The sequence below is a fragment of the Trematomus bernacchii genome, unplaced genomic scaffold (genome assembly GCF_902827165.1).
Source record: "Trematomus bernacchii unplaced genomic scaffold, fTreBer1.1, whole genome shotgun sequence".
Taxonomy (NCBI): Eukaryota; Metazoa; Chordata; class Actinopteri; order Perciformes; family Nototheniidae; genus Trematomus; species Trematomus bernacchii.
In genome coordinates this window covers 2,144,848-2,159,235 of record NW_022987625.1, presented here as the reverse complement: position 1 = coordinate 2,159,235, position 14,388 = coordinate 2,144,848, and the positions used below count along the sequence as shown (strand labels likewise).

The window sequence follows — 14,388 nt, the reverse complement described above, 5'->3', positions numbered from 1 at the left end:
ATCTCCCTGAGCCAGGCTGTTGTTCCCTCGTGCTTCAAGGAAACCACCATCTTTCCAGTGCCACAGAAGTCATCTCCATCCGGCTTCAACGACTACCGCCCCGTCGCACTAACCTCTACCATCATGAAGTGCTTCGAAAGGCTGGTCATGAAGCACATCAAATCCACCCTCCCCCCATCGCTGGACCCATTTCAGTTTGCCTACCGAGCTAAACGGTCCACAGAGAATGCAATCTCCTCCGCCCTCCACCCAGCCCTCACACACCTGGAAACTAAGACTAAGACTAAGACTAAGGACCCATATGTTAGAATGCTATTTATAGACTTCAGCTCAGCATTCAACACCATCATCCCCCAGCAGCTTGTTCAAAAACGTACAGACCTGGGCCTCAGCCCCTCTCTCTGCAACTGGTTGCTGGACTTCCTCACAGAGAGACCACAAGCTGTACGGGTCAACAATAACACCTCAAACACCCTCATACTGAGCACGGGGGCCCCCCAAGGATGTGTGCTCAGCCCCCTTCTCTTCACTCTGCTGACCCACGACTGCAAACCCATCTTCAGCACCAACCACATCGTGAAGTTTGCAGACGACACTACTGTGGTGGGTCTCATCAGCAACAACGATGAGACTAACTACAGGAAGGAAGTGAACCAGCTGGCCTTGTGGTGCCAAAACAACAACCTCTTCCTCAACCTGGAGAAAACTAAGGAGATAGTTGTTGACTTCAGGAGAACCCACCGTCGACCCCCTCTCCCCCTGACCATCAACGGCACTGCTGTGATGCAGGTGACCAGCACCAAATTCCTTGGTGTGACCATCACTGATGACCTCACCTGGAAAAACAACACCACCACACTAGCGAAGAAAGCCCAGCAGCGCCTGTACTTCATCCGGAAGCTCAAGCGAGCCGGAGCATCACCCCCCATCATGCTGTCTTTTTACCGAGGCGCCACCGAGAGCATCCTCAGCAGCTGTATCACGCTGTGGTTCGGAAGCTGCACCGGCGCCGACCGCAAGAGCCTGCAGCGCATAGTGAACTCTGCCCAGAGGATCATCGGTGCCTCACTCCCATCACTACAGGACATATACAACACCCGCCTCACCCGCAAAGCACTCAGCATTGCGGGTGACTCCACCCACCCCTCCAACAGCCTCTTCAGCCTCCTGCCTTCAGGGAGAAGGTTCCGCAGCCTCAGCTCGCGCACCACCAGGCTGAGCAACACCTTCCTCCACCAGGCGGTCAGGATGCTGAACTCTCTCCCCTCCCTCCCCCTCTCTGACATCTCTCCCCTGAACTCTCCACCCTACCTCCCACCTTTCTGCCCCAAATGGTCCTGGACTTTAACCTCCCACACACACACACACACACACACACACACACACACACACACACACACACACACACACACACACACACACACACACACACACACACACACACACACACACACACACACACACACACACACACACACACACACACACACACACACACACACACACACACACACACACACACACACAACCTTCCCTCATCCAGCACCAGTCACTTTTCTGCCCATCTCCGCTGCTACTGCACTGAAACTGTACTTTGAACACTTTAAATATATTATTAACATTTTAAACTGTATACCCCGGTTATCTAGGCCCTTTTTGTTTTGTTTAATGTATACCACGTTTATCTAGGCCCTTTTTGTTTTGTTTTATGTATACATGTCACACTGTGGGACTGCGGGAAACGATATTTCGATATTTCTGGATGTATAACACATGTAGAATTTTTGACAATAAAGCTGACTTTGACTTTTTGACTTTGACTCCTGTAGACATCCTGCTGATTACAGAGGGGATTCAGCTAGCCATCTTGCATAATAGGTGACCTTTAATGCTAGAGAAGTGACTGATTTAATTCTCATACCATTCTATTCCTCACAAAGAGTTAGATGAAACTATTGAAACCGATCTAATTTATTGACATATAGAGCAGCCAGTCAATAAGCTTAAGTTAGCATAAAGGCAGTGAGCAACTTCAGAGATCATTGTGTTTGTATTAAGCATGCTAAGTAGTTAGCATGAACAAAAAAAAAGGTTATGTATTAGTATAGTAAGTGAGATTAGCTTGTTCTGGCATGTTTGTCTGTGTCCATGTGTTTACTGTTTATTCTGCCTTCCATAGGCCCAGGTTCTGTTCTTCCTGGTCATCATGGTGTCATTGGCAGATTACATTGTTGGAACGATTATCCCTGCTTCACCAGAAAAACAAGCTAAGGGTTTCTTCAGCTACAAAGGTGACTGTTGTTGGATGACTGTTTTATTTATTTAATCGTTTATTTGGCAGGGACAATGCACTGTAATGAACACTTAAAACAGTCAAATGTGTTAAGCGTAACAGTGCCAGATTTAGCTTTGAGCTCATTTCCATCTGCAGTCCTTTACATAAAACATTTAAGAAAATTACATTTTACAAACATAGCAAAAACAAAATACATGATATGCAAAAAGTGCAAAAGAGCAAGAGCAGCATACACAAGTATTTACCACAAGGCAGTACACTATAGCAGCTATGACATATAAAGTGCAAGAAAAAAAAAAAGAGCTACCTAAAGTGCAAGAGGAGATACCCCTGTGTTAAAGTGCAGTTAGCGGTGATTACACGTCTGTTTGTTTCTTAACCATTCCCTGAGTTGACCTTTAAAACTATTGAGAGTGAAACAATCCCGTATCTCAGTTGGGAGGCTGTTCCACAAAGAGCTGCTTTTAATGGAGAGGATATTTTGTCCAAAAGTGGTCCGTCTGTGGTGGACTTCACAGTCTCCTCTGGTTTCTGACCTAGTGCAGCGTCCAGTGTGTTTTTTGTGGATGAATTCCCCTTAAGGAGGGGGGGGGGGGGGGGGGGGGGGGGGGGGGGGCAGTCCATGACATTTATAAATAAAACACATACTTTTAAAAGACTTCAAATGGTCAAAACTCAAGAAATGGTGTTTATCAAGGATGGTGCAGTGGTGGTATGAATAAGGCTTTCTGTCAAACACCTTGATAGCTCTCTTGTACAGCTGTTCTATGGGTTTCAGGTTTGTGGCACAAGCAAACGACCAGTTTGTAAAACAGTATTCAATGTGGGATAGAATCATACAGTGGAGGTATGACTTTGCAGCATTGACAGTTAAGAAAGGTCTGATTTGTTTAACATTTTGCAAGTTGAATTTAACGGTATTGGATACTTTCTTAATATGTTTCTTAAAAGTCAAGTTCGAGTCCAGGATGACTCCAAGATACTTGAAGTGGGGGACTAGTTCTAATTCTGCTCCGTTCTCAGTTTACTGTTTTAATATAGTAGTAGCAGTGAAGTAGGTTGTGCATGGTTGTTTTTACACAGTGCAAGGATAACCAATCATCAGTGTCTCACTGTCAGCTGTGCAGTAAACGGAAAATGTCCTCTCTACAGCGGATATCTTTGTCGAAAACTTTGTGCCCAGGTGGCAGGGACCAGAGGGCAGCTTCTTCGGCATGTTCTCCATTTTCTTCCCCTCTGCTACTGGCATCCTGGCAGGAGCTAACATTTCTGGAGATCTGAAGGTATGTACCTTTGTTTCTGTCTGTTGTTTTCAGTGGTATATAAATCTGACTGCTTGCCTCACACATTAACCTGTTCCTGTATGTACATAGAGACAACTCTTAATACGTGTGTGGCAATTTCAAACGTATGTACTTGTTATTTGTTCTGGCCTTCCCAGAATCCAACAGAGGCAATTCCCAAAGGAACACTGACAGCAATATTCTGGACCACCATATCCTACCTCATCATCTCTGCAACAATCGGTACTTTACCTTCAAACTCACTTATGGCGCTTTTCCACTGCAGGGCCTTGCTCGGCTTAGTACGGTATGGCTAGGCCTCGTTAGGCCTTGTTAGGCCAGGCTCACTTTATGCTGCGTTTCCATTACAGTTTAGGAACTGGGGTAGTAACTATAGTAACGCAGTGTAGGCGGAGCCGTGACATCATCTTCAATGCAAAACACAAAACCAACATCAGCCGTTAGCTGTTAGCCCTCAGAGCTCACAGCTCCTCATATCTGTTCAGAAACTAGACAAAAGTTAAACAAGTACAAACCACAGACTGTCTGTGTCATGGCGAATACAGTCGCTGCTTTATTTATGTCTGTAGGCCGTTGTTGTGAGTGTGGACGGTCGGAGCATATACAACGTTAGCTTAGCCGATCTCCATTCAGAAAACACGCATTTTAAAAGGTTTTTCGCCTGCCGTCTGTCTGCAGACTTGTCAAAGCATTAATTCATGGTTTTTACTAACCGGTATCAGTATGTTGTTACTTTGGCATCATTTTGAAACGTGTATTACAATTAAATCACGGTAAAATATGTTCATTTTGTTGTAGTTGCCAGCGATTCTCTCACTAGTTTAGCATACTCAGCCCGGTTGTTGGCCCGGAAAGAACCTCGATTTTGGAGAGCCAGAAAAACTGTGAAAAAGTACCCGCTAGCCGGAACTACGCGGAAAACGCAACCAAAAACGGGCCGGGCATGTTACGGCACGCTTAAACCGCGCTCCGCGCTGTAGTGGAAATGCGCCATAACAGACTTACAGCTCTTACAGGTATTGTTTTGTTTTCCTAGCAGGTTGAAAATACTATCTTTCCCACATTGTATTCATGTTCTTTGTCTGCAAGTATAATGACAAAAGTTGAATAATCTCATATCCTGAAATACTGTCTATCCCATACAGACAATATGAATACAATAATTTTGTTCAGGACTTCAAATAGCTTTTCATGTAATTCTTCCCCCAGGATCCTGTGTGGTGCGGGACGCGTCCGGCCTGTTGAACGACACCCTGTCCCTGTCCCCCCCCAGTGAGGCTTGTGTTGGTTTAGCTTGTCAGTATGGATGGGACTTCACAGAGTGTATCAAGAATAACACATGCACCTACGGTATCAATAACTACTATCAGGTCAGAACCAGGTCATTAACAAGACATCTTTACTCTTCACTAGGTCCTGCAGAAACACCAAAACATTAATAAAAAAAAGTTGCTAAAAGATAAATCGGCCAGTTCGTACACATTTATTTGACTTTTCTTTCCTATACGATACGACACAATACGATACATTACGATACGATACAATGCGATACAATGCGATACAATGCGATACAATGCGATACGCCACGTTATGATGCGATAGGATATGATGCGATACAATACGCTAGGTGAAAGTGGGGTAAGATGAGCCAGTTGGTAAGTTGACCCACCCCCTTTATGTAGGGAACTGTGCACAATTGTTGTCCGTCAGAGCAGTGACAAAAGACAAAGATATTGGCATGTCAACCCTGCGTAGAGACATAAAAAGGAAGGAGGAAAGGAAGTGAAAACAGGAGGTACAGAGGAACAGCAGAGGAGAGAGGGTCTTCACACAGGAGAGAGAAGGGGCTTCAAACCAGATGCAAAAACTGCTGGCCAGTTCCATGGCCTTACTCCAAAGAAATGCTGTGAACTGGCTTTGAATTACAGACAGAAACAGCATTCCTGTACCAAACAGCTGGAGAGGGTTTAGCACAGGGGAGGGCAAACTTTTTGGCTCGGGGTCCACTATGAGTTTTAAAATGTAACAGACGGGCCGGGCCAGTAGCAGATCGGTGATAAAATATTTAGCTGTCCACTCCTCATTAAACACTCGGCACTCATTGTCGACTTTTCTTTTCTTTGGTCCACTCATTGTTACAGCTGCAGGTTCAAAGGTGAATTAGGTTCAAAGGTGAGTTATTGCGTCATTGCGTCATCGTTTGCGTCATGACGTAACCGTTTACGTGCCTTCTTATGACCCACACAGAGTTTTACGTCGCTGATTTTCTCCGCAACACCGCTCACAACAACATCAATAGAGGATTGTGTCGGATCGTTTTTAATCATACGAAGCCAGATTCAATTAAAGAACTACTTCTCCAACCTTATACCTTTCTCTAGAGTGCTGTGGTGCATTGTTTATTAATGTGGTTCAGCAGCATTACCGACCACTGCAGTGCTGCTCATTTATTCTACTGTTAACTCACGGCAGCGGCCGCTGTAAAGTATTCACTGTCCGACTGTCAAAAAAGCAGCTGATACATATCCCCAATTCCCCTTAAGTGAATGTGTGTCAGTCTGAATTGACGCTGTTTGGCATCACAACGCTGTTATGAAAGTTTCTCTGGCATTCTACAGGTGATGTTAGCATAGCAACCGAAGCTAATCAGACTATCTCGACTACTTGTTGCTATCATATTGTGGCATAAACCATTTTCTACACAACATAAACAGAATCACACTAAGCTGGTTAGTGTTGCCTGACTTTATATAAGTGTGTGGTCGCGTTCTAGTCCCTTTTCTCAGCGCTACTGCTTGTTACAATTTGTATTCGCTGTACTACTAACCGTGAACTGTTATTGCTCAGGTTAATCTTGACCCCCTCCAATGTAAGCGTGACGTATTTGGTGGGTTGCCGACTCCAGCAAAGGTAATTTGTGTCTAGAGTGCGCCATCTATTGGGATCAACTGAAATGCCGGGTATTGCAGGAAAAAGGCAAAATGAATGCGGTCTTTACTATAATTTGGACAATTTTGTACAAATATTCGGCGGGCCGGATTAAAAAGCCCAACGGGCTAAAATAAAAATTTAAATAAAACAGAGGATGTGTGATGGATAATGATCATGGTGGATATGTGAGTGTGAAGAGATATGTTTTGAGACGTGATTTGAAAATGGGGAGAGAGTCAGTATTGCGGATGTCAGGTGGGAGGGAGTTCCAGAGGCGGGGTGCAGAGCGGCTGAAGGCTCTAGACCCCATGGTGGTTAAACGGAAGGGGGGTGCAGTGAGGTTGAGGGAAGCAGAAGACCTGAGTGTGCGGATGGGTGTGTTGATGTGCAGGAGGTCGGAGAGGTACAGAGGAGTGAGGTTATGAATGGCCTTAAAGGTGAGGAGCAGAATCTTAAAAACTATACGGGGAGCCAGTGAAGTTGCTGAAGAACAGGAGAGATGTGGTTAATGGAGGGGGTTCTGGTGATGATGCGGGCGGCAGAGTTCTGGACCAGTTGAAGTCTGTGGATGGATTTGAGAGGGAGACCAAAGAGAAGGGAGTTGCAGTAGTCAATGCGGGAAGTGACCAGGGTGTGAACAAGAATGGCGGTGCTCTTAGGGTTAAGGGACGGGCGGAGGCGGTTGATGTTGCGTAGATGGAAATAGGCAGACCGAGTGATATTACTGATGTGAGATTTGAATGAAAGTGTGCTGTCTATGTTAAGTAGCAAGTGTACCTGTTAGCCTGTTAAGCCCCAAGCCTGTTTTTCAGGTCTCAGGCTGAAGTCGAATAGTCCATTTAGCTTAGGAACCTTCCTAACGGAGTGAAATGACCCGGAAGTCCCTCAGTGGCAGCCATGATAAGTGCCGTTCAAATTCTCTAGATGATAGGAAAGGAGGTTTCAAACTTCCTTTATAACCTCCTTTAGCTTAGGAACCACTGGACCTCCCTCACCGAAAGGAGAGGAGAAAATGCTGCCCCACAATGCCTTGCAGCCGCGGCATTTGCCGTCACACAACAGTCGGCCGCTCACGAAAACAACCGATTATGACCGAGAAATGATATCATGAAAGTTACTGTGCTTATTAAGCATTTTAAAACGTATGTGGTAACTTGCCAAAGTGCTTTGTTTTGAACGTTCATCAGTATTATAATCAAAAAGAGAAATATGAACGTTAGTTTTTACTGAAATGATCAAATAAAGTCAACATTTCACAGTCTTTACTGAGCTGTGTGGGGGTCGTTCAACTTTTAAAAGATGTTTGAATGGTGATATACACAGTGATAGATGTTAAGGACTAACGTTTATAATAAATACATTTGTATTGATTTTAAGATCTTTTCATACAATCATACGTATTGGGATCATTTGTATTAATGTGGACCGGAGGGAGAGGGTGACGAGCATAAGTTTCACTTTTTGGTCATGAAGAATATGTTTCTCTGTTGTCCCCGTTCATAAAGCATAAAACAACAGCATCAGAGCACGGTGCAGAGTCTCTAGATGAGTTTACAGTAGTCCCTCGTTCTTATTAAACATCCATGTTGTAGTCCGCTGTATAGAAAACTGTAGTTTCCATAGTTTCCCCACAGCAGCAGGCGCACATTTATGACGTCCGCTGGTGCATCATAAACACGTCGGATAGTGGAAGTGCAGTCGGATTCTCTAAAGTACCGCAGTCTCTTCTCCTAAGTCCTTTTGAATTCTCCTATCCACTATCCCTTATCCCTTAACCCCGTGACGTTTCACTCAGAGGTCAAGGAATAGACGATAGGGTTAGACGTTAGGAGCTGATTTTTGGATTATCCGACCGCAACCTCAGGCTCGAAAATGACATTCCCAGAACAAATGACTATAACTTCACTTCTAAAAGGGGTAAATTAATAATAATGTTTTCTCAAAGCAATGATAAACCTGTGAGTTGGATGTAGAAAAGTCAGAATCAATATAGATGTTTTTATTTTAAAGTAAATTCAGATTGAACATAGTAAAAAAATGTAAATTAAAACTGCGGTCACAGAAGTGTGCGCAGTGATGAGCGGGCCCTCGCGTCCGTGCGCCTGTCGGGGAGGGCGGCCGGTCGTCCCGGCGTCAAGCAGACGTGCGCGAGTCCTCCGAAATGAGCCGTTTGTCATTTCTATAATTTTTGCGTCCCAGACTCCCAGGTCCTCCGGCAGCGACCCGGAAACGGATGTCGGTGCGCCGTCTCGAAGGAAAACTAATTTCTCTAAAGGCTCGTCGAGGATCGATTATCGAGGAGGCTGTCTAGAGGAGCCGTAACCGAGGATACACTGATTTAGAGGAGAGAGGAGAGAGGAGTCTCTCTGGAGGAGCTCTAACCAAGGGTACAAAGATGTAGAGGAGAGAGGAGAGAGGAGAGAGGAGTCTCTCTGGAGGAGCTATAACCGAGGGTACACTGATGTATTCTCCGGAGTCGATTTCAGCCAACATGGATGTTTAAAAGAGGCGTGACGCATGGCTGGACTTATGTCAACAAAGCACAGCTCTGCAAACTGTTCCCGTTGTGATTATAAGTTATTTAAGATGATCAAATGTGCATCAGACTTTCTGCCCTTAACCGTTTGTTTACTCACTAATCACATCTCCCCTGGATGTTAGGCTATTTATTATACAACTGCTTTCATTGTGACGCGATGTTTACAGTGAGAACAGCTGCTGAGGTCAGTGCAGAAAGCAGAACAGTATGTATAATATATATTGCTCAATAATTATTATGTAACAGGCCTACATTTCACACTTTATTTGTAGGCTTTAGGAGATATCTACAAATAAACAATAGGGTTAGGGTTAGGGTTAGGGAGTGTATAGGTGTCTGTTGTAATGAATATGCCGCCAGCAAAGGGCGTTGTTGGACAAACAGTAGGTGTGTGTGTGTGTGTGTGTGTGTGTGTGTGTGTGTGTGTGTGTGTGTGTGTGTGTGTGTGTGTGTGTGTGTGTGTGTTTCTGTTTGTGAGTGTGTGTGAGAGTTGATGTGCCAGGCAGACAAGCAGGTGTCAGTAGCTTATCTGACATATAAATGGTCAAAAATTCTACATTCTCCGTTAGCCTACGAGCTCCCCGTTCGAGCGAAGGACTGTTCCTTCTCAATGTAGCATGACATTGGATATGCGCTTAACTTGTCCTGGATTGGAATTTTTCCGAACATTTCCCTAGGAGGAGTTTGCAAAAATGTGCTTAAAATGCATGAGAAACGCACATATTTAAAAATTGCCGACTTTCTGGGGAACGGGGCTAATGAAAAGCAATTTGAAATATGTGTGCAATCATAATAGCAATGTGTATACAGCATTTCGTGAATATCGGAAAAACTATATGCGAGTAGTTTGGAGTAATTTGCGACATGTAAATGGTCAAAAATGGTGTATTCGCTGTTAGCTTACGACCTCCCCGATTGAGCTATCAACAATTGTCTTCACAATTTAGCATCACATTGGATATGCGCTTAAGTTGTCCTAGATAGGAATTTTTCCGATCATTTCCCTATGACGAATTAGCAAAAATGTGCTTAAAATGCATGAAAAACGCACATTTTTCAAAATGGCCGACTTTCTGGGGGGCGGGGCTAATGAAAAGCAATTTGAAATATGTGTGCAATCATAATACCAATGTGGATACAGCGTTTCGTGAATATCGGAAAAACTATATGCGAGTAGTTTGGAGTAATGTAAATCGTCAAAAATTGTGTATTCGCTGTTTGCTTACGACCTCCCCGATTGAGATATCAAAGATGTACTCCGCAATTTTTCATGACATTGGCTAGGAGCTGAACCTGTCCTGCATTGGAATTTTTCCGATCATTTCCCCAGGAGAAGTTTGCAAAAATGTGCTTAAAATGCATGAAAAACGCAAATCTTTCAAAATCGCCAACTTTCTGGGGGGCGGGGCTAATGAACAGCAATTTGAAATATGTGTGCAATCATAATAGCAATGTGTATACAGCGTTTCGTGAATATCGGAAAAACTATATTTGAGTAATTTGGAGTAGTTTGGAGTCATTTGCGACATGTAAATCGTCAAAAATGGTGTATTCGCTGTTAGCTTACGACCTCCACGAGTGATTTATAAAAAATGTGCTCCGCAATTTAGCATCATATAGGATAGGGGCTGAACTTGTCCTTTTCGTTGACGAGACGAGACGGGACTAAGGTGTTAATGGTGGACTATCGGACATTCAAAATGCAGGGTATTTCCCCCCAAGTGTCCGTCTTGTCTGTCAAAATGCATCTTACATTTCTAACTTGCAATATCATTATTTCCGCTCTCTTCACTCCAGAAGAGCGATCTCCCTCTCTCTCTGTGTGCGGGGGCGGGGCCTACACGCTGCAGCGGCAGAGATCTGCCGGGGACGGAGCGTTCAGAGAGTATAGAGACACTCTACAAGACTCGATGTGGACAAAGCTCGTTTGCCATGTTTTCGCGTTGACACGAGTAGAGTAGTCTGTCCAAACAGCCGGCCAAAAGGCGTCATATTCAGTCGGAGAAATGCACAATTTTCGACTTTCTTAACTCGTAGCTCTGTTGCCCCAATTACGAGTAACGTTATCACATCAGGTGTGCAGAGGTGGGAGAAGTACTCAGATCTTGTCGCTAAGTAAAAAAATACCATAGTGTAGGAAGAGTTCCTCAAGTCAAAGTATGATCATCAAAATATATTTAAAGTAGCGACAGTAAAAGTAGTCATTGTGCAGATTGCTCCATTTCAGAATAATATATATGATATGTTTTATAATGATTGATCATTAAAGTGTTCTCAAAGCTAGTAAAGGTGCAGCTAGTTTGAAGGACTTTGTATACTGCAGGGTAGCTTGTGAATTTACTAAAGTCTGAGTTAACACTTGATTATATTTCACATCATTCATCCACATCTGTAAAGTAACTAAAGGTATTAAATACATGTAGTGGAGTAGAAGTACACCATTTAACTATGAACTGTAGTGGAGTAGAAGTACACAGTAGCAAAACATTTATATACTCCAGTAAAGTACAAGTACCTCAACATTTTACTCAAGTACAGTACAATATTTTAACATAATTATATATATTTCATTTATTTCACATTTAAATAAAGCAATTAATTCGGTTAACAATTTGTTAGTTTTTTCCTTTAAAAAATAACAAAAAGTAAATACAAGAATACCGTTAAAGTACCGGATCGATAAGCAGTATTGATAAGACTAGTAGTACCGTAGAAAACCTTAACGATACCCATCCCTAGATATTACACAAGTAAAGTGTTAAGAGAGTGAAATGTTGCTTTACGAATTTCAACACTTGATGCTGTCACCTTGATTACAATGTCAGAAACCTGTATTTGCCTAACTGAATTGGTTTAAAGAGAGAAAACATTTTGACTAAAAGTTGACTAAAATGTAATTTTTCATCGACTAAAAGTAGACTAAAACGTTTTGAGTTTTCGTCGACTAAAACTAGACTAAAACTATGAAGGATAGAAATGACTAAAATGTGACTAAAACTAATAACCATTTTCGTCTAAAGACTAAGACTAAGACTAAATCAAAAACAGCTGCCAAAATTAACACTGGCTAGGACGCCGTTGGGTCCTAGCGCTCCGTGCTCGGGCCCTAATGATAGTTTCCGTCCAAAAAAAAACATTACTTACAGTGAAAACCAGCCTTGAATGATGGGATAGTAGACAAAAAGCTTTAGGAATCCAAACTATAACATATAATAAGTACCCTGTATCAAGATTGATGCAAAACAAGTTAAATTTGACCTTTTTAGAGAGGTTTAGAAAAAAAAAACACTTCTGGGGTCATATGGATGTATTTGTCATATCTCTGGAACCCATCGGTCGATTTTGATGATTGACACCACTTTTGAACCGTTAGAGCCAATAAAATTGAGAAGGAGTTCCTAAATCCATCTAAACATTACCATTGGTGAATGAGAGTGATGCGTATCCAGCATGCCCAAAACCGGAAGCTGGGTTACAGCTCTCATATCACTCTATATGAAAACTACTCTTATTGACATAAATGTTATGATGGATTATCAGTAATCCTTTCAAAGTGACACAGAGACATTGGATTAACCTTCAGCAGCGTTTATATGCGTTTTAATGCCCTTGAACACAACTTTTGATTAGAAAACAGCAAAGGTAAGACGTATTTGCAGTTTTGGCCCAGTAAAGTGAAAGTAAAGTGTGTTGTTTTCGCTGCCGTGAATTTTGGTCGCACAGTGATGATACTTATACCATTGGAATCTGTGGAATCTCAGCTTTCATATGATATCTTGTTTGTGCAGATCCGATAAAGTATAAAAGATTGCTACCGTGAGTTATGTGCTAAGTGCGTTAGCACTCTTTTGCTTAGTGCTAATTCAGACGCTTGGCGTTAGAGTTGTGTTTTGTTTCGGTAAAAATGGTTCATATCATCAGTTAGCTGAGTTTCTTCCCGTTAAGTGGGTATGACACATTAATAGGTTGTTAAATGTTAAGAAGCCCTGAGACACAGGTTTGTGAAAATGTCATGAAAAGCCCCCGCAGGCTATTGGGCTTAACAGGTGAGGTGAAAAAAAAGTACACAGCTGGGATTTAGACTTTTTAGTCTGTGAAGTCCATGTCTGTACCGGATTTCCTTTGGAGAATTTCAGTACAAAAAACAAGAAAAACTATTTTAGAGATGCAGGCTGAGTAGTTACACAATGACAAAATTAACTGCAATTATCCATTCCAGCAACTTTACATTTTCTTACTCCCCACACCAAGCCAGTTGCTAAGACACACAATGTAATTTATATTTTCAGATGATGAAGAAACTCTCTTCTTCTGTACAATATGCCCAGCAAGAGAAAACAACCTTTCACAGGGTTGGGATGTTGCAGGTGGCCAAGTACTTCTGTGCAATGGAGGCCAGCCTGCATGTTGGGACCCCCGCTCTAACGGACAGGCCTCTGTACTGATGCCGCACTGCGCTCGGTATCGACGCACACTGTTCTCAACTGAGTCTTCCTCTTGTTCAGAATCAGACTCTGATGAAGCAGCCAATAGGGCTAACTTCTTCTTTGGTGGCTCAGATGTTGTTGCTTCCACAGGTTTCTCTGCAACAACACTCTTTTTTTCCCAACATCTCTTTATTAGTTTTTATGCATAGAAATTACACTTAATAAACAAGACAGACTTTACAGACTATCAGCAAAACAAACAAGACAGAAAAAGAAAGAAAGAAGAAAATAAAATAAAAACACAGGCCAAATAATATTCAAGTGTCTTCATTCTCCCAATCATGTTGTAGACCATTATGCACCAGGATGTCGTAAAAGGTTTTCCAGATTTCCCAAAACCTATCCAGTTTGTTTTTAAGGAAAAAACTTATCCTTTCAAGAGCAAGGTAGAAAGTCATCCCTTTCAGCCATTGAGAAAGTCCACAGGTTGATGGTTCCTTCCATGTGCGAGCTATGCACCGTTTAGCCTCCAAAAAGCAAGCATTGAGCAGAAACCTTACATTCTTGGAAGTTACAAAGTCATGAGAGTATATATTCAGGATACACAATTTAGGATCAAGAGATACCTCTTTACCAATAACCACCCTGATCAGCTCTAACACCCTTTTCCAAAAGGAGATTATTTGTGGGCACTCCCACATACAGTGAAAGAGCGACCCCTTCACATTGTTACATTTAAAGCATGTATCAGGAATATTAGGATTAAAGTGGTGCAACCTAGCCGGAGTAATGTACTGTCTGGTTAGCCATTTATACTGTAGTAATTTGGAGTGTGTGTTTGTTGTTTGAGTTTGAGCCAAGGAGCAAGCCTTTGACCATTCCTCCTGTGTT

At 42.7% G+C, this 14,388-nt stretch overlaps 1 protein-coding gene across 1 annotated transcript in view; it reads left to right on the top strand.

Moving 5' to 3' along the window:
• Positions 1–14,388, top strand: part of slc12a3 (solute carrier family 12 member 3) — a 73,063-nt gene that overhangs the window by 23,037 nt on the left and 35,638 nt on the right. Inside the window, exons 7-10 of the mRNA XM_034132929.1 lie at positions 2,180–2,291; positions 3,449–3,579; positions 3,738–3,822; positions 4,810–4,970. Coding sequence (XP_033988820.1) covers positions 2,180–2,291; positions 3,449–3,579; positions 3,738–3,822; positions 4,810–4,970 — 489 coding nt within the window. The remainder of the gene's footprint in view (positions 1–2,179; positions 2,292–3,448; positions 3,580–3,737; positions 3,823–4,809; positions 4,971–14,388) is intronic.